Genomic DNA, 25,098 nt, shown 5'->3' on the forward strand with positions numbered 1-25,098 from the left:
TGGTTGAACCCAGCCCAGAGTGAATGGCCGTGTTTGAGAGCATCAAAACTGATGTATCATGGGTAAATCGGGACTGACCGATGTACAAATAATATCGAGCAGTTATACACACGATGCAAAGTGATCAGTCAGCCGCCATGCCGAACGCACCCAATGTTAAATCAACACAGTATGGACCCAACCAGAACAGGGTTTCCTGACCCGCTGCTCATGGACCAGACCCCATCAGAACAGGGTTTCCTGACCCTCTGCTCAGGGACCAGACCCCATCAGAACAGGGTTTCCTGACCCTCTGCTCAGGGACCAGACCCCATCAGAACAGGGTTTCCTGACCCGCTGCTCAGGGACCAGACCCCATCAGAACAGGGTTTCCTGACCCTCTGCTCAGGGACCAGACCCCATCAGAACAGGGTTTCCTGACCCTCTGCTCATGGACCAGACCCCATCAGAACAGGGTTTCCTGACCCTATGCTCATGGACCAGAACCCATCAGAACAGGGTTTCCTGACCCGCTGCTCAGGGACCAGACCCCATCAGAACAGGGTTTCCTGACCCGCTGCTCAGGGACCAGACCCCATCAGAACAGGGTTTCCTGACCCACTGCTCAGGGACCAGACCCCATCAGAACAGGGTTTCCTGACCCTCTGCTCAGGGACCAGAACCCATCAGAACAGGGTTTCCTGACCCGCTGCTCAGGGACCAGACCCCATCAGAACAGGGTTTCCTGACCCGCTGCTCAGGGACCAGACCCCATCAGAACAGGGTTTCCTGACCCGCTGCTCAGGGACCAGACCCCATCAGAACAGGGTTTCCTGACCCGCTGCTCAGGGACCAGACCCCATCAGAACAGGGTTTCCTGACCCTCTGCTCAGGGACCAGACCCCATCAGAACAGGGTTTCCTGACCCGCTGCTCAGGGACCAGAACCCATCAGAACAGGGTTTCCTGACCTGCTGCTCAGGGACCAGAACCCATCAGAACAGGGTTTCCTGACCTGCTGCTCAGGGACCAGACCCCATCAGAACAGGGTTTCCTGACCCGCTGCTCAGGGACCAGAACAGTTTTTCCTGACCCCATCAGAACAGGGTCTCCTGACCCGCTGCTCAGGGACCAGAACAGGGTTTCCTGACCCGCTGCTCAGGGACCAGACCCCATCAGAACAGGGTTTCCCGACCCTCTGCTCAGGGACCAGAACCCCATGTTAATCAACACAGTATGGACCCAACCAGAACAGGGTTTCCTGACCCTCTGCTCAGGGACCAGACCCCAATGTTAATGGACCCAAACAGACCCCATCAGAACAGGGTTTCCTGACCCGCTGCTCAGGGCCCAGAACCCAACGTTAATCTGGGGAGGTACTGTATCAGAGTGAACGTAGACTGCACAGAGGACGGATGTATTTCGGCCAATAGGCCCATTTATTTCACAACATAGTGTCAATGAGTCCTTTACAATTGTGTGAGAGAGCAAGGTGGGAGCTTAATGTCGCTGGACATCTGATGGGAAGTCGTCACACGCACACAGCAGCCAAGCCGGTTCAATCCATCCATCCATGGTGGTGAGAGGGGGACGGTCCTGACCCGGCGACCGTCCGTTTAGAAACAGAGGCCTGGCGTCTCCCTCGGAGGCCAGATGCGGGGGACGAAGAGAAGGTGGTGGTTGGTTAAAACTTGATTACAGAAAGTCTGTTCCAGGTGTTGGGGCGGGATACAGGCAGGGTCAGTCTGTCCATGATCAGGGCGGAGGTCGCTACGGTAACAAGCAGGCGGGGTCGGGTCAGTCTGTCCATGATCAGGGCGGTTGTAGCTATGGTAACAAGCAGACACGCTCCCTCCCGATCCAGGCACTTCTGTTAGACGTCCAGATGGTTTACTGCACAGAGGAGACAGAGGAGAGGCTATTACCCACGTGGAGATGGATAGAGGAGACAGAGACTATTACCCACGTGGAGATGGATAGAGGAGACAGAGACTATTACCCACGTGGAGATGGATAGAGGAGACAGAGACTATTACCCACGTGGAGATGGATAGAGGAGACACAGGAGAGGCTATTACCCACGTGGAGATGGATAGAGGACACACAGGAGAGGCTATTACCCACGTGGAGATGGATAGAGGACACAGGAGAGACTATTACCCACGTGGAGATGGATAGAGACAGAGGAGAGACTATTACACACGTGGAGATGGATAGAGGAGACAGGAGAGACTATTACCCACGTGGAGATGGATAGAGGAGACACAGGAGAGACTATTACCCACGTGGAGATGGATAGAGAGAGGAGAGACTATTACCCACGTGGAGATGGATAGAGACACAGGAGAGACTATTACCCACGTGGAGATGGATAGAGAGACACAGGAGAGACTATTACCCACGTGGAGATGGATAGAGGAGACACAGGAGACTATTACCCACGTGGAGATGGATAGAGGAGACAGAGATACTATTACCCATGTGGAGATGGATAGAGGAGACACAGGAGAGACTATTACCCACGTGGAGATGGATGGAGGAGACACAGGAGAGACTATTACCCATGTGGAGATGGATAGAGGAGACACTATTAGGTGTGTCTGATTGGTCCCTAGTCAAAAGTAGTCAACTAGAAAGTGAATAGGGGTGCCATTTGGGACAAAACCCCTAATCAACGTGCACGTGTGGCTCCCGCCTCTGTCGGGGGCAGTACCGCCTCTGTCGGGGGCAGTACCGCCTCTGTCGGGGGCAGTACCGCCTCTGTCGGGGGCAGTACCGCCTCTGTCGGGGGCAGTACCGCCTCTGTCGGGGGCAGTACCGCCTCTGTCGGGGGCAGTACCGCCTCTGTCGGGGGCAGTACCGCCTCTGTCGGGGGCAGTACCGCCTCTGTCGGGGGCAGTACCGCCTCTGTCGGGGGCAGTACCGCCTCTGTCGGGGGCAGTACCGCCTCTGTCGGGGGCAGTACCGCCTCTGTCGGGGGCAGTACCGCCTCTGTCGGGGGCAGTACCGCCTCTGTCGGGGGCAGTACCGCCTCTGTCGGGGGCAGTACCGCCTCTGTCGGGGGCAGTACCGCCTCTGTCGGGGGCAGTACCGCCTCTGTCGGGGGCAGTACCGCCTCTGTCGGGGGCAGTACCGCCTCTGTCGGGGGCAGTACCGCCTCTGTCGGGGGCAGTACCGCCTCTGTCGGGGGCAGTACCGCCTCTGTCGGGGGCAGTACCGCCTCTGTCGGGGGCAGTACCGCCTCTGTCCGGGGGCAGTACCGCCTCTGTCGGGGGCAGTACCGCCTCTGGTAAACACCTTTGTGTGTTCCTCTTCTCTATCCGTACAGCCACTCAGTCAGGCAGTCGGGGAAAGTCAAGGGAAGATTTCATTTAGCATCCAATTGCAAACCCAGAAGTCACGGTGGAGAACTTCAGGTCTATCAGATGAATGCGTGGGCTTAGTAGACAGAGCGTGGTGTGACTGGTATCTTAAATAGCACCCTATTCCCTATATATAGTGCACTACTTTAGACCAGGGCCCTATAGAACCCTATTCCCTATATAGTGCACTACTTTAGATCAGAGCCCATAGTTACATGTTCTATGGCTGTTTCTAGTGCTGATTGGACCACATTCCTCTAAAGTAGTTGTAGCTGAGGGTAAATGCAACATTCAACCACCCGTGATATTCTCCCTTACAGCTACGGGTAAAGGCATCATTCAACCACCCGTGACCCCCTCCCTTAGAGCTGAGGGTAAAGGCACCATTCAACCACCCGTGATCCCCCTCCCTTAAAGCTACGGGTAAAGGCACCATTCAACCACCCGTGATCCCCCTCCCTTAAAGCTGAGGGTAAAGGCACAATTCAACCACCCGTGATCCCCTCCCTTAAAGCTGAGGGTAAAGGCACCATTCAACCACCCGTGATCCCCCTCCCTTAAAGCTGAGGGTAAAGGCACCATTCAACCACCCGTGACCCCCTCCCTTAAAGCTACGGGTAAAGGCACCATTCAACCACCCGTGATCCCCCTCCCTTAAAGCTGAGGGTAAATGCACCATTCAACCACCCGTGACCCCCTCCCTTAAAGCTGAGGGTAAATGCACCATTCAACCACCCGTGACCCCCTCCCTTAAAGCTGAGGGTAAAGCCACCATTCAACCACCCGTGACCCCCTCTGTGTTCCTGACGCAGTAATAGTGGATGTACATGCCACACCCTGTGCATTCTTCCCCTCTGACTGACGTGGCTGTGCCCGTGGGTGTTGGCGTTTCATTGTCATGAGGCATTTTAAACTCCCAACCCCACTCACTAGGCAGGCAGAGCCAGAGTGTTTTAATGGGGGATATGTAACGTTACAGAGTTCCGATAGAAATGGGTTGCGGGGGATTTATCTGGCGTGTAGAACCCAGGGATTTGTCTGTTCTAGTCATTCTATTTCTATCTGCAACGATCAGAATGTTTTTGAATTATTTTGTCCCAAATGGCACACCAGTGGTCTGAAGTAGTGCACTATATAGGGTTCTATAGGGCCCTGGTTTAAAGTAGTGCACTATATAGGGAATAGGGTGCCACATGTAATTTCCTATGTGAATTCAGTGGTAACTACATCCCCTATAGAGAACTAGACAGTCCCCCATCGTCATGGTAACTACATCCCCTATAGAGAATCAGACAGTCCTCCATTGTCATGGTAACTACATCCCCTATAGAGAATCAGACAGTCCTCCATCGTCATGGTGGTAACTACATCCCCTATAGAGAACCAGACAGTCCTCCATCGTCAAGGTGGTAACTACATCCCCTACAGAGAACCAGACAGTCCTCCATCGTCATGGTAACTACATCCCCTATAGAGAACCAGACAGTCCTCCATCGTCATGGTAACTACATCCCCTATAGAGAACCAGACAGTCCTCCATCGTCATGGTGGTAACTACATCCCCTATAGAGAACCAGACAGTCCTCCATCGTCATGGTGGTAACTACATCCCCTATAGAGAACCAGACAGTCCTCCATCGTCATGGTGGTAACTACATCCCCTATAGAGAACCAGACAGTCCTCCATCGTCATGGTGGTAACTACATCCCCTATAGAGAACCAGACAGTCCTCCATCGTCATGGTGGTAACTACATCCCCTATAGAGAACCAGACAGTCCTCCATCGTCATGGTGGTAACTACATCCCCTATAGAGAACCAGACAGTCCTCCATCCCCTATAGAGAACCAGACAGTCCTCCATCGTCATGGTGGTAACTACATCCCCTATAGAAAACCAGACAGTCATCCATCGTCATGGTAACTTACGTATTTCTCGATCTCGATGCCGTCTTTGAAGAAAACGAAGAACGGTGTGACTCCGTCCTCGCGGTAGTCTAGCAGGCCGATGGCGCCGTCACAGTTCATGGACTCACCGGTGAAAAACTGGAAGGAGGAGCGGGCAACGTGTTCAAGAGGACATACAAGGAGACACTGTTCATTCATAGTTTCACACAAATGAGGAAGACGAGCGGCCTTCTTTTGGAACAAACCACACACACACACACACACACACCGTCCTTCTATTCCAAAAGTCAAAGTGTAAGCCAGTGACTTGACAACGTACTCAGGTTAAATTACAGATGTTAGTTTCATAGGTCACAGCCTCTAAAGGTGTCCTAAGATTGTCATCACTGTACGTTCCAGCGGCCATTTTAACTCGCCCTCATTCATCCAATATAAAAACGGGAGAGTGTTCATAACACACACGTCCCAAATGCCGCCCCCCCCCCCCCCATTTCCCCTTTATAGTGCACTAAATATGGACCTTGGACAGGGGAAAAGGGATACATTTGGGACTCGGACATGCGATCAGGGGGGAGGTTTCTCTCACCTGGTATTTATCGAGGTTACCCAGGATCATCTTAACAGCTGCTGGAGCTCCAGCCACGAAGGCCTGGACCCTCTTAGAATTCTGCTCCTCCAGCTTTGCCTTGACTCTGGGGGGGGGACGGACAGACATGTTACATTCACAACATTCCCCAACGGGCTTCCTGATACTCCCAGAAAACAGAACCCTGCTTGTGCACTTGTTCATTTCATTACCCATATTTTATCTGGGTCAAGTTGACTGAGAACACATTCTCATTGACAGCAACGACCCGGGGAATAGTTACAGGAGAGACTGGAAATGGACCATATAGACCCCCTGTGGTTTAACACCCATTTAGACGGGACTGATCCATATCAACTTCCTGTGGTTTAACAGGTATTTACACCCATTTAGACTGGACTGATCCATATCGACTCCCCGTGGTTTAACAGGTATTTACACCCATTTAGACTGGACTGATCCATATCGACTCCCCGTGGTTTAACAGGTATTAACACCCATTTGAGACCCATAATGGAACACCTTCCCTATTCAATCCGAGATGTCCTAGCAGGCCGTGTAGAAAGTGCAAGGGACATTTGATGCCACTAGTATCACACAGTTACCAAAACCCCCTGGGTGTCACCAGAGAGAAGGTGCCCAGGTTGTCAACATGCATTTATTGGCCTGACAGTTAAGTTTTATTTACGGTTTAAATATCACTCTCGCCCTGTTACTGACGTTGGGCCCATAACTGAAAGGTTGCTGGATCGAATCCCAGAGTTGACATGGTAAATAAGTGTCTTTCTGCCCCTGAACAAGGTAGTTAAACCCACTGTTAACCCGATAGGCCGTCGTTGTAAATAAGAAATGTAAAAACAGATTATATGACAAAAGACACTTACGCCTTCATATAGCCCTTGATGTAGCTCTGGTAGGCCTTCTTGTTGTAGGCTGAGGTCTCCTGCAGTTTGCTGTTGAGCACAATGTCAACTCCACTGACTGTGGCTGCTTCACTGCCCTCATCTCCGCCCTCTGCAGAGGCGTTGGCACCGATCAAAGCACCGTCGACGTCCTCCGATCTTGAAGTGAGCTGGAAGGGGGGGGGAGATTCTGGTTAGGCTAGCAGGCTAACGTTACAACGGTATCAACACGTCATCATAGTTACCTAGCAGGTCCGTTTAACAAGCCGAAATTGCCAAACGTGTTTCATAACCCTCTTGTATTTGTTTTAAGTTAGTGAAATAAATGGAATAGCTAGCCAAGATGCTAACAGCTAAGGAAGATAACTGTATTGAAACGGTAAAGTAACTTAGTGGACGTTAGTTTAACGTACCTTTCCCTGTACCTCGTACAGCATACCGTCGCAGATCTCCGTGATTTTGTAAACCTCGGTGAATAGCTCATCTCCTGAAATACATCATTATTAGCCAACGCATACCCAAACTTGGAGTTGAAACGGTAGATAACTATTGTGTGAGTTAGTAGGCTAACTAAAAAAATCAGCTGTTTACAATAGAAACAGGGCAGTTAGTATAGCTTGTTACCTAGCTAGCCAGTTAATGCTAGCTAGTTAGCCAAATGCCGGTAGGCCTCGCTAACTAGCAGGGAAATGCTAACTCTTCGGTAAACCTAAACACAGTCTACCGGTTTACTCCGTTATACAGTACATATAAAATATAAATTGGATAGATCACGGTACAGAATACCACGGGGACTACGACGAAGTTTAAAAAGTAATTTCCACCACATCGTTGGCACAAAAGGCCGTAGAACTTCCGGTAGGCCCCAATAAACACACTACAAATGCAGACCAACAACAAAAAAAGTGATATTTATGAAAAAATAATAACAGAGTACTGATAATAAAAACGTTAGTTTACCGGTGATGATATCCTTGTAGATTATCATTTTTGTTGGATTGTAGATGTGACGTTCAAGGGAAGATGGTTTTGGATCCCTACCCGTCTCAGGACTCGTATGGAAAAGGACAGAAAACAGCGGTTCCCCAACTTAGATAGCAGCGGTACTAGTGACGTCACGCCGAACGGTCTGCAAATATGGGTCACAGTCGCCCCCTTGAGGACATGTTGCGCGGTGCCGCTTCTCCGGGTGCGTTGCAGCCTGCACTTCTTATTTAGTCTCAGGTTTTAAGCAGTCGAGGAGTCGGGCGGGTTGACGTTGTGTTGGCCACTCCTTTTTTATATATTTTATATATTATATATTTATTATATATATATATATAAATTTCACCTTTATTTAACCACGTAGGCTAGTTGAGAACAAGTTCTAATTTACAACTGCGACCTGGTCAAGATAAAAACAACAACACAGAGTTACACATGGAATAAACAAACATAACACAATATAAAAATCTACCCTGCAGTACTCTCCCAGTCAGGTTTTATTGTGCTGCCGGGAAGCGTCGCCACCCCATTTTTTTTTCCAATTTGAGAAAGTTTTACCAGCTCAGTGCTATTTCTGAAATTTGTATTCGGATACATTTTAAATTAATTATATTTAAGGCCAGGCACCACAGGATAATAGGGATTTTTTTCTTTACTCTCATCAGACTGAAACTTTACCAGTTGAAAGTATACATAAATACAAGATATTTAAAAATTAAAATATGCAAATGAGGCAAACAGTCCTTAAATATGCGCGAATTTGCATATTATGAGAATCTGTTTTTCAACACATTGCTTCAAGGCAGAATTTTTTTGTTTTGTTTTATTGTGATAAGACACTCAATGGTCAGACTTCTACAGATCGGTTTATCAAAATATTGTAATTTCATGGAATTATTTAAAAACACTATTCATATGTATGACGGATGCATATTTTGCATATATTTACACATAAAATGACACTTAAAATCAAAACGACACAAGATATTTAAAAAAAAGCCTCTGTAAAAGTCTGACTATAAGACCTAAGAACCTTTGTGTGGAATAATGGGAATGTACGTACTTTGAAGACTGAGAAAAATGAATTGGCGCACCGGGAACATGTCATTTTGAGAAAATGGCCGATAAAGATAGTGCAATTAAAATGTGCTTACCATAAATATGACCATTTATGTCACATTAATTATGTACCTCGATCGGTGGATCAGGCACATTTTTTCTTTCATTCACTGATTTTCTTCGCATCGCTAATTTTTATTCACATACTGTCGGTATATTCTTCGAGGTTTTCTCATTTTGTCTCTCTTTACTTTGATTCTTCGCGGGGAAAATGATCAAACAAGGAAGTGCAGTGCGCGGGACATGAGGCATTTTAACCAATCAGGTTCCCGGAAAGGGCATTTAAATGCCAGTAACCAATCGGATGTCAGGAAATGACTAATATTTCAGCACGAAGCACGACGTCTACAAAAGGATATAGCCATATATGGACGAGCTAACGATGTGGTCCGGAAAACGAGCGTTTTGAATGATCGATGATTCAACATGGAGAGTTTTAAAAAATAGCGGATGAAGTTCTACATGAAACATGAAATCAAGAACGACATTTACGGAAGATGTAGTTGACGTGATACAAAATAAAGTATTTATATACATTATTGCCGTTGCAAGTATGGTTGCAAAATATCCCAAAGTCTGAAAATTGACAGATGGAAGCAAAATCACTTTTTTTTGCCTGTAGTGCCTGGCCTTAATTACCACTAAAATTTCATGAAAAATGACAAATAGAATGAAAAATCAAAAACCTATGTACAGTCGTGGCCAAAAGTTTTGAGAATGACACAAATATTAATTTCCACAAAGTTTGCTGCTTCAGTGTCTTTAGATATTTTTGTCAGATGTTACCATGGAATACTGAAGTATAATTACAAGCATTTCATAAATGTCAAAGGCTTTTACATGAAGTTGAGTCAATATTTGCAGTGTTGACCCTTCTTTTTCAAGACCTCTGCAATCCGCCCTGGCATGCAGAATATCAGTCTGTCCCTGATGTTTTTCCTGGAGAGAAGTGGCTTCTTTGCTGCCCTTATTGACACCAGGCCATCCTCCAAAAGTCTTCGCCTCACTGTGCGTGCAGATGCACTCACACCTGCCTGCTGCCATTCCTGAGAAAGCTCTGTACTGGTGGTGCCCCGATCCCGCAGCTGAATCAACTTTAGGAGACGGTCCTGGCGCTTGCTGGACTTTCTTGTGCGCCCTGAAGCCTTCTTCACAACAATTGAACCGCTCTCCTTGAAGTTCTTGATGATCCGATAAATGGTTGATTTAGGTGCAATCTTACTGGCAGCAATATCCTTGCATGTGAAGCCCTTTTTGTGCAAAGCAATGATGACGGCACATGTTTCCTTGCAGGAAACCATGGTTGACAGAGGAAGAACGATGATTCCAAGCACCACCCTCCTTTTGAAGCTTCCAGTCTGTTATTCGAACTCAATCAGCATGACAGAGTGATCTCCAGCCTTGTCCTCGTCAACACTCACACCTGTGTTAACGAGAGAATCACTGACATGATGTCAGCTGGTCCTTTTGTGGCAGTGCTGAAATGCAGTGGAAATGTTTTTGGGGGGATTCAGTTCATTTGCATGGCAAAGAGGGACTTTGCAATTAATTGTAATTCATCTGATCACTCTTCGTAACATTCTGGAGTATATGCAAATTGCCATCATACAAACTGAGGCAGCAGACTTTGTGAAAATTAATATTTGTGTCATTCTCAAAACTTTTGGCCACGACTGTATATCAGCATAGTGGTACACTCTTAGAAACAAAGGTGCCATCTAGAACCTCAGTTGTACCCCATAGGAGAACCCTTTGAAGAACCCTATTTGACTCCAGGTGGAATATAACCCTTTTGGTTCCATGTAGAACCCTTTCCACAGAGGGTTTTACATGGAATCCAAAAGGGTTCTACCTGGAACCAAAACGTGTTCTACCCGGAGCCAAAAAGGTTTGTCCTATGGGAAGTGTCGGTAAACGGTGGTTTCTTCCCAGTGTTCTCTCTGGCCGTGGCGAGAATGATGAAGAACTGTCGGCTACGTTCGTGTTGCGCTGCGGACGCCTGTCAGAGGCTTGACCACTTGGGCCAATCAGAACGTTGAAAAAAAAATAATCACCAGCAGTTCCCATCCAGCATTATAAACAACATGTTCACAACCACAAGCTTTAAAAGGCACGTCCGCAGCGGACCAGACCAGAGTGGCCATTGCAAAGCCCAAGGAGCCTGACCCTCTCTGGAAGTTGCTGTAGGGATATGTAGCCTCTACTGGCTATTGGTTGAGACGCAGGGTCCAGTCTAGCTTGATATGTCAGGGTGGACAAGTGGACAATGTGAATTGTCCCAAGTTAAAGGTTATAATGCATTCAGGTTATAGTTTATTGAGATAAATGAATACACCAACACCAAAAGATTGATTTTATGGCAGTTTTACAATGAATTTCCTGCAATTCTACTTCAGTAATGACTTATGTCCACTACTTGGTCTATTGATTAGATAGCAGGTTAAATTTATGCAAATAAATTCTATGAATTGATAGTTCACCTCTGTATTTTGTCACTCCCTGATCTGTTTCACCTGTCTTGTGTTTGTCTCCACCGCGCCCACCAGGTGTCTCCCATTTTTCTCCGTTATCTCCTGTGTATTTATACCTGTGTTTTCTGTTTGTCTGTTTCCTGTTTGTCTTGTCAGGTCATACCAGTGTGTTTCCTGTTTGTCTTGTCAGGTCATACCAGTGTGTTTCCTGTTTGTCTTGTCAGGTCATACCAGTGTGTTTCCTGTTTGTCTTGTCAGGTCATACCAGTGTTTCCTGTTTGTCTTGTCAGGTCATACCAGTGTTTCCTGTTTGTATTGTCAGGTCATACCAGTGTGTTTCCTGTTTGTCTTGTCAGGTCATACCAGTGTTTCCTGTTTGTCTTGTCAGGTCATACCAGTGTGTTTCCTGTTTGTCTTGTCAGGTCATACCAGTGTTTCCTGTTTGTCTTGTCAGGTCATACCAGTGTTTTCTGTTCTCAAGTTTTGTTTCTAATCTCCCCCGGTTACAGCTGTATAAACCTATGATAGAGTTATCAGAAGGTCAGGGGTTACAGCTGTATAAACCTATGATAGAGTTGTCAGAAGGTCAGGGGTTACAGCTGTATAAACCTATGATAGAGTTGTCAGAAGGTCAGGGGTTACAGCTGTATAAACCTATGATAGAGTTGTCAGAAGGTCAGGGGTTACAGCTGTATAAACCTATGATAGCGTTGTCAGAAGGTCAGGGGTTACAGCTGTATAAACCTATGATAGAGTTATCAGAATGTCAGGGGTTACAGCTGTATAAACCTATGATAGAGATATCAGAAGGTCAGGGGTTACAGCTGTATAAACCTATGATAGAGTTATCAGAAGGTCAGGGGTTACAGCTGTATAAACCTATGATAGAGTTATCAGAAGGTCAGGGGTTACAGCTGTATAAACCTATGATAGAGTTGTCAGAAGGTCAGGGGTTACAGCTGTATAAACCTATGATAGAGTTATCAGAAGGTCAGGGGTTACAGCTGTATAAACCTATGATAGAGTTATCAGAAGGTCAGGGGTTACAGCTGTATAAACCTATGGTAGAGTTATCAGAAGGTCAGGGGTTACAGCTGTATAAACCTGTGATAGAGTTATCAGAAGGTCAGGGGTTACAGCTGTATAAACCTATGATAGAGTTATCAGAAGTTCAGGGGTTACAGCTGTATAAACCTATGGTAGAGTTATCAGAAGGTCAGGGGTTACAGCTGTATAAACCTATGGTAGAGTTGTCAGAAGGTCAGGGGTTACAGCTGTATAAACCTATGATAGAGTTGTCAGAAGGTCAGGGGTTACAGCTAATATAAACCCATGATGAGTTATCAGAAGGTCAGGGGTTACAGCTGTATAAACCTATGATAGAGTTATCAGAAGGTCAGGGGTTACAGCTAATATAAACCCATGATGAGTTATCAGAAGGTCAGGGGTTACAGCTGTATAAACCTATGATAGACTTGTAGGAATAGTATTTTTTGTTATTGACTATTTCTAGAGATTTTATTAAATATTTGATTTCAAGTAAAAAATATATTGCATTTAGGGGACAGATTTCAAACACTTGTTTCTGTGTATGTTAAATTTACCCGAGAGAATGAAGACATGAACCACTAATTCAATAGTCCTGTTTTCATTTAAATAATAACATATTACATATTTCATTGTAAATTCATGGGTCTTATTAATGAAATTAAAAATGTAATTACTTTTTTTCTCTCAAGATAATGTCAGAGTCACAATCATAAAAAAAAACGTGTACAATAGTTTCCACTTTATCAACAAAAAATAAATATGTCCTTTAAGTTCATACATTTAGACAAGTTATTACAAGGGTATATATTGAGCAAGATTTTTTTTAAAGAGAATAAATGTTACTTTATTTTATATACAAAATTTGTGAGGAAGCAACCGAGCGTTCTTTCATTCGATTTCAGTAATATGTGCGTTCCAGAAGAGTTTCCCTGTAGGAGAGAAAAAGTTCCCTTATTAAGAATGTGTAATTACATGTCTTATCCAGCAGGGGGCGACCTTCTAACATAACGTGTGCATCGATCTTGAAAATGGTCTCCAAAACACGAATGAGATTTCATTAATTGAGTAACGCCAGAAGGTATTGCGATCTTTTATAATGTATTGGGAAGTTATATGTAAAGCAGACCGCTGCACCGTTCAGGAGCACTGAAAAAATCTACCGCAAATATAATATTTCTATCAAACCACTTAGGGAAGAATAAGAAATAGTTTTTAACAATAATATCTTTGTTTTTTCCACAGAAGTGTTTTGCATGAGGTTATGGACATAACATCGTTTCCAGGCTAAAAGGTTTGTTAGTGAAATTTGGACAGTTTCCTTCCAGTTCTCTGCTGCCAATGACTGGAACGAACTACAAAAATCTCTGAAACTGGAAACACTTATCTCCCTCACTAGCTTTAAGCACCAGCTGTCAGAGCAGCTCACAGATTACTGCACCGGTACATAGCCCATCTATAATTTAGCCCAAACAACTACCTCTTTCCCTACTGTATTTATTTATTTATTTTGCTCCTTTGCACCCCATTATTTCTCTCTACTTTGCACATTCTTCCACTGCAAATCAGCCATTCCAGTGTTTTACTTGCTATATTGTATTTACTTGTATTTACTAGTTAACAACTGGTTAACTAGTTGAACTAGTAACCTAGGTAGTGAATAACAGGTTAACTAGTTGAACTAGTAACCTAGGTAGTGAATAACTGGTTAACTAGTTGAACTAGTAAGATAGGTAGTGAATAACTGGTTAGCTAGTTGAACTAGTAAGGTAGGTAGTGCATAACTGGTTAAGTAGTTGAACTAGTAACCTGGGTAGTGAATAACTGGTTAACTAGTTTAACTAGTAAGCTAGGTAGTGAATAACTGGTTAAGTAGTTGAACTAGTAAACTAGGTAGTGAATAACTTGTTAACTAGTTGAACTAGTAACCTAGGTAGTGAATAACTGGTTAACTAGTTGAACTAGTAAGCTAGGTAGTGAATAACTGGTTAACTAGTTGAACTAGTAAGATAGGTAGTGTGGATTAGAAACAGGTTTAACATAGAGCTCCAGTCAGTTTTAGAACGGGTAACTAAAAACAGGTTTAACATAGAGCTCCAGTCAGTTTAGAACGGGTAACTAGAAACAGGTTTTACATAGAGCTCCAGTCAGTTTTAGAACGGGTAACTAGAAACAGGTTTAACATAGAGCTCCAGTCAGTTTTAGAACGGGTAACTAGAAACAGGTTTAACATAGAGCTCCAGTCAGTTTTAGAACGGGTAACTAGAAACAGGTTTAACATAGAGCTCCAGTCAGTTTTAGAACGGGTAACTAGAAACAGGTTTAACATAGAGCTCCAGTCAGTTTAGAACGGGTAACTAGAAACAGGTTTTACATAGAGCTCCAGTCAGTTTTAGAACGGGTAACTAGAAACAGGTTTAACATAGAGCTCCAGCCAGTTTTAGAACGGGTAACTAGAAACAGGTTTAACATAGAGCTCCAGTCAGTTTAGAACGGGTAACTAGAAACAGGTTTAACATAGAGCTCCAGTCAGTTTTAGAATGAGTAACTAGAAACAGGTTTAACATAGAGCTCCAGTCAGTTTTAGAACGGGTAACTAGAAACAGGTTTAACATAGAGCTCCAGTCAATTTTAGAACGGGTAACTAGAAACAGGTTTAACATAGAGCTCCAGTCAGTTTTAGAACGGGTAACTAGAAACAGGTTTTACATAGAGCTCCAGTCAGTTTTAGAACGGGTAACTAGAAACAGGTTTTACATAGAGCTCCAGTCAGTTTTAGAACGGGTAACTAGAAACAGGTTTAACATAGAGCTCCAGTCAGTTTTAGAACGGGTAACTAGAAACAGGTTTAACATAGAGCTCCAGTCAGTTTTAGAACGGGTAACTAGAAACAGGTTTAACATAGAGCTCCAGTCAGTTTTAGAACGGGTAACTAGAAACAGGTTTAACATAGAGCTCCAGTCAGTTTTAGAACGGGTAACTAGAAACAGGTTTAACATAGAGCTCCAGTCAGTTTTAGAACGGGTAACTAGAAACAGGTTTAACATAGAGCTCCAGTCAGTTTTAGAACGGGTAACTAGAAACAGGTTTAACATAGAGCTCCAGTCAGTTTAGAACGGGTAACTAGAAACAGGTTTAACATAGAGCTCCAGTCAGTTTTAGAACGGGTAACTAGAAACAGGTTTAACATAGAGCTCCAGTCAGTTTAGAACGGGTAACTAGAAACAGGTTTAACATAGAGCTCCAGTCAGTTTAGAACGGGTAACTAGAAACAGGTTTAACATAGAGCTCCAGTCAGTTTTAGAACGGGTAACTAGAAACAGGTTTAACATAGAGCTCCAGTCAGTTTTAGAACGGGTAACTAGAAACAGGTTTTACATAGAGCTCCAGTCAGTTTTAGAACGGGTAACTAGAAACAGGTTTAACATAGAGCTCCAGTCAGTTTTAGAACGGGTAACTAGAAACAGGTTTAACATAGAGTTCCAGTCAGTTTTAGAACGGGTAACTAGAAACAGGTTTAACATAGAGCTCCAGTCAGTTTTAGAACGGGTAACTAGAAACAGGTTTAACATAGAGCTCCAGTCAGTTTTAGAACGGGTAACTAGAAACAGGTTTAACATAGAGCTCCAGTCAGTTTTAGAACGGGTAACTAGAAACAGGTTTAACATAGAGCTCCAGTCAGTTTTAGAACGGGTAACTAGAAACAGGTTTAACATAGAGTTCCAGTCAGTTTAGAACGGGTAACTAGAAACAGGTCTAACATAGAGCTCCAGTCAGTTTTAGAACGGGTAACTAGAAACAGGTTTTACATAGAGCTCCAGTCAGTTTTAGAACGGGTAACTAGAAACAGGTTTAACATAGAGCTCCAGTCAGTTTTAGAACGGGTAACTAGAAACAGGTTTAACATAGAGCTCCAGTCAGTTTTAGAACGGGTAACTAGAAACAGGTTTAACATAGAGCTCCAGTCAGTTTTAGAACGGGTAACTAGAAACAGGTTTAACATATAGCTCCAGTCAGTTTTAGAACGGGTAACTAGAAACAGGTTTAACATAGAGCTCCAGTCAGTTTAGAACGGGTAACTAGAAACAGGTTTAACATAGAGCTCCAGTCAGTTTTAGAACGGGTAACTAGAAACAGGTTTAACATAGAGCTCCAGTCAGTTTTAGAACGGGTAACTAGAAACAGGTTTAACATAGAGCTCCAGTCAGTTTTAGAACGGGTAACTAGAAACAGGTTTAACATAGAGCTCCAGTCAGTTTTAGAACGGGTAACTAGAAACAGGTTTAACATAGAGCTCCAGTCAGTTTTAGAACGGTAACTAGAAACAGGTTTAACATAGAGCTCCAGTCAGTTTAGAACGGGTAACTAGAAACAGGTTTAACATAGAGCTCCAGTCAGTTTTAGAACGGGTAACTAGAAACAGGTTTAACATAGAGCTCCAGTCAGTTTTAGAACGGGTAACTAGAAACAGGTTTAACATAGAGCTCCAGTCAGTTTTAGAACGGGTAACTAGAAACAGGTTTAACATAGAGCTCCAGCCAGTTTAGAACGGGTAACTAGAAACAGGTTTAACATAGAGCTCCAGTCAGTTTAGAACGGGTAACTAGAAACAGGTTTAACATAGAGCTCCAGTCAGTTTTAGAACGGGTAACTAGAAACAGGTTTAACATAGAGCTCCAGTCAGTTTTAGAACGGGTAACTAGAAACAGGTTTAACATAGAGCTCCAGTCAGTTTTAGAACGGGTAACTAGAAACAGGTTTAACATAGAGCTCCAGTCAGTTTTAGAACGGGTAACTAGAAACAGGTTTAACATAGAGCTCCAGTCAGTTTAGAACGGGTAACTAGAAACAGGTTTAACATAGAGCTCCAGTCAGTTTTAGAACGGGTAACTAGAAACAGGTTTAACATAGAGCTCCAGTCAGTTTTAGAACGGGTAACTAGAAACAGGTTTAACATAGAGCTCCAGTCAGTTTTAGAACGGGTAACTAGAAACAGGTTTAACATAGAGCTCCAGTCAGTTTTAGAACGGGTAACTAGAAACAGGTTTAACATAGAGCTCCAGTCAGTTTTAGAACGGGTAACTAGAAACAGGTTTAACATAGAGCTCCAGCCAGTTTAGAACGGGTAACTAGAAACAGGTTTAACATAGAGCTCCAGTCAGTTTAGAACGGGTAACTAGAAACAGGTTTAACATAGAGCTCCAGTCAGTTTTAGAACGGGTAACTAGAAACAGGTTTAACATAGAGCTCCAGTCAGTTTTAGAACGGGTAACTAGAAACAGGTTTAACATAGAGCTCCAGTCAGTTTTAGAACGGGTAACTAGAAACAGGTTTAACATAGAGCTCCAGTCAGTTTTAGAACGGGTAACTAGAAACAGGTTTAACATAGAGCTCCAGTCAGTTTAGAACGGGTAACTAGAAACAGGTTTAACATAGAGCTCCAGCCAGTTTAGAACGGGTAACTAGAAACAGGTTTAACATAGAGCTCCAGTCAGTTTTAGAACGGGTAACTAGAAACAGGTTTAACATAGAGCTCCAGTCAGTTTTAGAACGGGTAACTAGAAACAGGTTTAACATAGAGCTCCAGTCAGTTTTAGAACGGGTAACTAGAAACAGGTTTAACATAGAGCTCCAGTCAGTTTTAGAACGGGTAACTAGAAACAGGTTTAACATAGAGCTCCAGTCAGTTTAGAACGGGTAACTAGAAACAGGTTTAACATAGAGCTCCAGTCAGTTTTAGAACGGGTAACTAGAAACAGGTTTAACATAGAGCTCCAGTCAGTTTTAGAACGGGTAACTAGAAACAGGTTTAACATAGAGCTCCAGTCAGTTTTAGAACGGGTAACTAGAAACAGGTTTAACATAGAGCTCCAGCCAGTTTAGAACGGGTAACTAGAAACAGGTTTAACATAGAGCTCCAGTCAGTTTTAGAACGGGTAACTAGAAACAGGTTTAACATAGAGCTCCAGTCAGTTTTAGAACGGGTAACTAGAAACAGGTTTAACATAGAGCTCCAGTCAGTTTTAGAACGGGTAACTAGAAACAGGTTTAACATAGAGCTCCAGTCAGTTTTAGAACGGGTAACTAGAAACAGGTTTAACATAGAGCTCCAGTCAGTTTTAGAACGGGTAACTAGAAACAGGTTTAACATAGAGCTCCAGTCAGTTTTAGAACGGGTAACTAGAAACAGGCTGGTGCTAAATAAATAAAAACCTATAATCATAATTTTTGGGACAAATCCCTCGCTCAACGTTAAACCTCGTGTAGATCTGAATAATGTGGCTTTTGAGCAAGTTGAGGAGACTAAACTGCTGGGTGTCACCCTAGATAGCAAGCTGTCATGGCCAAAACATATAGACTCAATGGTTGATAAGATGGGAAGAGGTCTGTCCATGTTAGGCCGTTGCTCTGCCTTCTTGACGTCTCAGTCGACCAGACAGGTCCTACAGGCCCTAGTTTTGTCACTCCTGGACTACAGGCCCAGCTGTGTGGTTATGTGCAGCAAAGAAGGACATTGGTAAATTGCAGTTGGTCCAGAAACAAAGCAGCACGTATCACACTTAGATGTACATGGAGGCTATGTGTGACATTTTAAATGTATGTATTTCAGTCCTTGACTATTAATGTTATGTACTATGTATTATGTCATTATGTTTCATGTGGACCCCAGGAAGAGTAGCTGATGCTTTTGAAGCGGCCAATGGGGATCCTAATAAATACCAACTACGCCAAGTTACAATGTGACATGTCCGTTCTTATTCTCGCGATATCTATCAGCGGGAATACACGAGAGTAAATATTCTCCATTTATTTGCAATGAGGGAAGGCCTGCATTGCCTGAACATTCAAACTAGTTGAGGGAATAGTTTAACAGTGAACAAATTGTCTTCCCCCTTTGTATTGCAAGAATTTAAAAAGCAAGAAACACACTCAAGACAATCTAGCTAGCTACAACAAGTCGTTGGGCCTTTTGTGTTGAGTAGTCATGCAGGTTTGAGAGAGAAGGCGGTAACTAACAGCTAACGTTAGCTTGTTGACTTCTTGTCTTTGGACTTACAGTATCTTGTCATTAAGAGACATTCCCGAGGGAGAATTAACCCTGGCTACTGAGTGGAACAGAAGTTGACCGGTGTCTGAAAATGATCATTGAAAACCTAGATTCCTTGAAAACGTGGCTTTTCAAAACCCTCGAACCCATGTAAGTAGCTAACTTAGGTGGCTAACCGTTTAGCAACATTAGCTTGCAAGCATCAGATGCAACAACACGACTGAAGACAAGGCTAGTATCGTTTGGATGCTAACTGACTAGCTCGTTAATGTTTCTATCGTGTGACTAGATATTTCAAAACAAAATAGCAGTTTATAGTTGATAAATTGATTGAAATCTTGTAATAGATTGGTCTTCTTAGTATGGTAAGGATATATTCTAGCTAATTTGTTGTTGTATAGCTAGAGTTGGCATGGCTAACTGTGTGTTTGTGTTGACACTGTCCCTGTTATAGTTGTGATGCGGATCCTTCTGCCCTCGCTAAATACGTCGTTGCCTTGGTGAAGAAAGACAAAAGTGAGACGGAACTCAAAGCCCTGTGTATCGACCAGTTGGACGTATTTCTACAGAAAGGTAACGTTACTTATTTAAAACACATTTTTATAGTTGTGACAATAAGTGGTGGTGACGTTGCCGTCATCTGCCTCTTAAGTCAAGAAAAGCAGAGGTACTTTTTTTCACAGACTGTGACTGGGGATGCATCCTATTCTCTTTTTATAGTGCATTACATTGGTTAAAAGTAGTGCACTAAATTGGTCATAGTGTTCCATTTGGAACTATACACACAGTGACTGATACTCATTGGTTACCTAATATGCAATGTGTTGGTGTCAGCCCCACTATTCATGCCCCCTTGTCCTCCTCCCCTTCATCAACCACCCTTCGTTCCCTCTCCTGTCTTCTCCCCAGAGACGCAGACCTTTGTCGATAGACTGTTTGAAGCTGTCAACACCAAAAGCTACTACCTACCTCAGCAGCAGGACCATCAGCCAGGCCCCGGGGCCAAAGCGGCGGTACACCTGACCAGGACGGACAAAGACGACCAGAGGAAAGACGAGGTGACTGGCAGAGTCATGTTTAAAGGCACCGCCACTTAAAGGGAATGTTTACTCATGTTTACCTTAACAGTGATGCTACAGGAAACAGCTGTGGTAGAGTTTAGTGCCTCCACACAACTGGCATGGAAGGTTACACACCACAGTCTGACAGTAGACATCTATTGTCCAATCGTATTCTTTGTAAACAGCAAGTGGGATATTTGTAAACAGGATGAGATCAATGCAGTTTATCTACTGTTACTTTCAGGATCTTAGAGTTCAAACTTGTGTTTTCCAGCCAAGTCGTGAGGAGGACTGGGGCAAGAAGTTCTCCAGGAGAGTGAACTACAGCCCCCCGTCCAGCTCCCGCTACAGCAGAGACAGCAGGTCAGTGTGAACTACAGCCCCCCGTGCAGCTCCCGCTACAGCAGAGACAGCAAGTCAGTGTGAACTACAGCAGAGACGGCAGGTCAGTGTGAACTACAGCAGAGACGGCAGGTCAGTGTGAACTACAGCAGAGACAGCAGGTCAGTGTGAACTACAGCAGAGACAGCAGGTCAGTGTGAACTACAGCAGAGACAGCAGGTCAGTGTGAACTACAGCAGAGACAGCAGGTCAGTGTGAACTACAGCAGAGACAGCAGGTCAGTGTGAACTACAGCAGAGACAGCAGGTCAGTGTGAACTACAGCAGAGACAGCAGGTCAGTGTGAACTACAGCAGAGACAGCAGGTCAGTGTGAACTACAGCAGAGACAGCAGGTCAGTGTGAACTACAGCAGAGACGACAGGTCAGTGTGAACTACAGCAGAGACAGCAGGTCAGTGTGAACTACAGCAGAGACAGCAGGTCAGTGTGAACTACAGCCCCCCATTGACAACAGGTGAGGGACATAGTTCCCTTTTTAAATTGCTCTACTGGACCTGGTCAATAGTAGTACACTATCTATATTATATAGGGTGCTATATGAGACGGATCCTTAAATGTTCCTGTCTACCGGTCTCTGTCCTCCACTACTGTTCACTGGGATGTTGGCTAAGTGACTTCTCTCTCTCCACCCTTCTCTCTCTCTCTCCACCCTTCTCTCTCTCTCTCCACCCTTCTCTCTCTCTCTCTCCACCCTTCTCTCTCTCTCTCTCCACCCTTCTCTCTCTCTCTCCACCCTTCTCTCTCTCTGTCCACCCTTCTCTCTCTTCCCCTTCTCCCCTTCTCTGTCATTTGTCAGACGAGGGGATGGCCGTAAAAGGGAGGACCGTACCAGGAAGCGAAATGATTACGACCGCATCCCCCCGAGACGGGACTCGTACCGGGACCGTTACAACCGGAGGAGGGGTCGTAGCGGTAGCTACAGCCGCAGTAGGAGCAGGAGCAAGGACCGGGCCAGGGACCGGGAGAGAGACCGAGACCGCAGTAGCAGGAGTCACAGCAGGAGCAAGGACCGGGCCAGGGACCGGGAGAGAGACAGAGACCGCGGTAGCAGGAGTCACAGCAGGAGCCACTCCAAGAGCAGAGGTGAGAGGGAGACAGAACAACGCTGGTTGTGTGCAGGTTTTTGTTCCTGCCCAGCACACCTGATTCAAATAATCAAGGTTTACACATAAGACTATAATTTGTTGATTTATATTGTAAGTCAGTATGTCCGGCTGTTAGACTAGTGTTGGGGTGGAACAAAAGCATGCACATCCAACAGCTCTACACCTGCTCTAGATGACTGTTTCCTGTTTCCTGTTTCCTGCCACTAATCCTTCTGATCACAGAGCGGGATGCTGGGAAGTCAAAGTATGAGCCCGACCGAGGAGACCGGGGGACGGAGGTTGGAGCTGGCGAAGGCCTCCTGCCGATCCCCACGGCAACCACCACGTTCCCCGTGCCGACCCTCAGCAGCACCATCACGGTGATCGCCCCTCAGGGTAACCACAGCAACAGCATCACCTCGGTGACGGACAGCTGGTCGGACTTCCACCCGGATCAGTCACTGGACCGGCCTCTTCCGCCACCGCCCTTCAACCGGGGTCCGCCCCCTCAGCAAAGGAAACGTTGCCGTGACTACGACGGTAAGCAGGAAGGAAGTTGACGCGCCTGAGATGTTTTTTTTTTTAGTTTTTACAGCGAGACGTGTCTTTTAGTGTCCCGGGATCAGTATGACTGACAGATGTGCAGGACAAGGAGGATGTTTGGAGGGATTTTTGTTTTCTTTCTGTCTGTCTGTTCCTGGAAAAGGCCTTCTGTATCTAACTCTATTTGTGCTTCTTCACAATGGGTTGTTGTGTATGTGTGGAGATGTAACAGCTGGTGTCTAACAGATGGTATCTAACTGTCCTTTAGCTGTGTTACTATATATTATTGTTGTCTTCCAGAGAAGGACTTCTGTATGTATGGAGATATAACAGATTGGTATCTAACTATCCTCTATCTGTTTAATGTACAGTACCAGTCAAAAGTTTTGACACACCTGCTCATTCAAGGGTTTTTCTTTAATTTTTACTATTTTCTACATTGTAGAATAATAGTGAAGACATCAACACTATGAAATAACACATTATGGAATCATGTAGTAACCAAAAAAAGTGTTTAACAAATCAAACCTATATATTTGACATTTTTCAAAGTAGCCACCCTTTGCCTTGATGACAGCTTTGCACACTCTTGGCATTCTCTCAACCAGCTTCATCTGGAATGGTTTTCCAACAGTCTTGAAGGAGTTCCCACATATGCTGAGCACTTGTTGGTTGCTTTTCATTCACTCTGCGGTCCAACTCATCCCAAACCATCTAAAATTGGGTTGAGGTCGTGTGATTGTGGAGGCCAGGTCATCTGATGCAGCACTCCATCACTCTCCTTCTTGGTCAAATAGCCCTTACACAGCCTGGAGGTGTGTTGGGTCATTGTCCTGTTGAAAAACAAACGATAGTCCCACTAAGCGCAAACCAGATGGGAGTGGTTTAGTAGTGGTTTCTTTGCAGCAATTCGACCATGAAGGCCTGATTCACACAGTCTCCTCTGAACAGTTGATGTTGAGATGTGTCTGTTACTTGAACTCTGTGAAGCATTTATTTGGGCTGCAATTTCTGAGGCTGGTAACTCTCATGAACTTGTCCTCTGCAGCAGAGGTAACTCTGGGTCTTCCTTTCCTGTGGTGGTCCTCATGAGAGCCAGTTTCATCATAGTGCTTGATGGTTTTTGCGAAGGCACTTGAAGAAACGTTCAAAGTTCTTGAAATGTTCCGTATTGACTGACCTTCATGTCTTAAAGTATTGATGGACTGTCGTTTCTCTTTGCTTATTTGAGCTGTTCTTGCCATAATATGGACTTGGTCTTTCACCAAATAAGGCAATGTTCTGTATACCACCCCTACCTTGTCACAACACACCTGATTGGCTCAAATGCATTAAGAAGGAAAGAAATTCCACAAATGTACTTTAGACAAGGCACACCTGTTAACCTTTTCTCAATAGGGGGGGTGCTGTTTTCACTTTGTAAAAAATCGTTCCCAAATTAAACTGCCTCGTACTCAATTCTTGCTCGTACAATATGCATATTATTATTACTATTGGATAGAAAACACTCTCTAGTTTCTAAAACCGTTTGAATTATATCTGTGAGTAAAACAACTCATTTTGCAGCAAACTTCCTGTCAGGAAGTGAGAAATCTGAAATCGGGGGCTCTGTTCCAGGGTCAGCCTATTAATTTGCATGGAATCTATGGGTCTACATGCACTGCATACGCCTTCCACTAGATGTCAGTAGGCAGTGAGAGTTGGAATGGGGTGTATAGCTCTATCTGAGGCCGAACAAGACCTCTTGGAACATTGGGTCTAGTCTTTTCACCGTTCAGCTTGGCGCGAGAGGGACCTCAGGATTGCGTTCTGAAAAGCTTTCGTTATAGACGTTAGATATATCCGGCTCTGATTTTATTTGATATATGTGTTAAAAACATCATAAACTAGTTATATTAAACCGACTTATATCAGTTTATTGCGATTTTCTTTTATGCGTTATGGTGAGTTGGACACTTCTGTGCCGCATGGCCCGCCGTTAGCTAAATCGACAGATGAAGACGACATTCTACAACCGAACAACGATTATTCTGGAAAAAGGACACCTTGTACAAGATTCTGATGGAAGCTCATCAAATAGTAGGAACCATTTATGATGTTATTTCGTATTTCTGTCAAATGTTTAGACGTATATTCCGCCCCGATTTTGGGCGCTGTCTCGCTATAACGTAAGCTGTATGTCGTACTGAAGTTATTTTTAAAAATCTAACACAGCGGTTGCATTAAGAACTAGTGTATCTTTCATTTGCTGTCCAACCTGTATTTTTAGTAAAGTTTATGATTAGTTATTTGATTAGATGATGTGTGTCAGAAATATATCCGGATAATTTTGTGCATTTTGGCTACGTATTCACATTGTTCAACCACGATTTGTGCCGCTAAATATGCACATTTTCGAACAAACCATATATGTATTGTGTAATATGATGTTATAGGACTGTCATCTGATGAAGTTTGAGAAGGTTAGTGAAAAAATTTATATTTTGCTGGTTTATTCGCTATCGCTAACGTTGCCTTGAATGAATGCGGTTGTGTGGTAGGCTATTGTAGTAAGCTAATATAACGCTATATTTTGTTTTCGCTGTAAAACACTTAAAAAATCT

At 44.3% G+C, this 25,098-nt stretch overlaps 1 protein-coding gene and 2 non-coding genes across 3 annotated transcripts; all 3 read right to left on the minus strand.

Annotated features, from left to right (window-relative positions):
* Window positions 1-1,394: 1,394 nt before the first annotated feature.
* Window positions 1,395-7,828, minus strand: LOC120042598 (translationally-controlled tumor protein homolog). The gene is made up of 6 exons (XM_038987422.1): window positions 7,696-7,828; window positions 7,149-7,222; window positions 6,718-6,905; window positions 5,834-5,939; window positions 5,269-5,385; window positions 1,395-1,871 (listed from the first exon to the last, which is right to left on the minus strand). Exons 1-6 carry the CDS (start codon window positions 7,721-7,723, stop codon window positions 1,869-1,871), a joined length of 516 nt encoding a protein of 171 aa, XP_038843350.1. The 5' UTR covers window positions 7,724-7,828; the 3' UTR covers window positions 1,395-1,868.
* On the minus strand, window positions 3,278-3,413 carry LOC120042601. Its single transcript, XR_005476175.1, has one exon. It is a non-coding gene; the product is annotated as a small nucleolar RNA SNORA31 (small nucleolar RNA).
* Window positions 5,562-5,639, minus strand: LOC120042599. The gene has a single exon (XR_005476173.1). It is a non-coding gene; the product is annotated as a small nucleolar RNA SNORD58 (small nucleolar RNA).
* Window positions 7,829-25,098: the final 17,270 nt, after the last annotated feature.

The sequence above is a fragment of the Salvelinus namaycush genome, unplaced genomic scaffold (genome assembly GCF_016432855.1).
Source record: "Salvelinus namaycush isolate Seneca unplaced genomic scaffold, SaNama_1.0 Scaffold725, whole genome shotgun sequence".
Classification (NCBI taxonomy): Eukaryota; Metazoa; Chordata; class Actinopteri; order Salmoniformes; family Salmonidae; genus Salvelinus; species Salvelinus namaycush.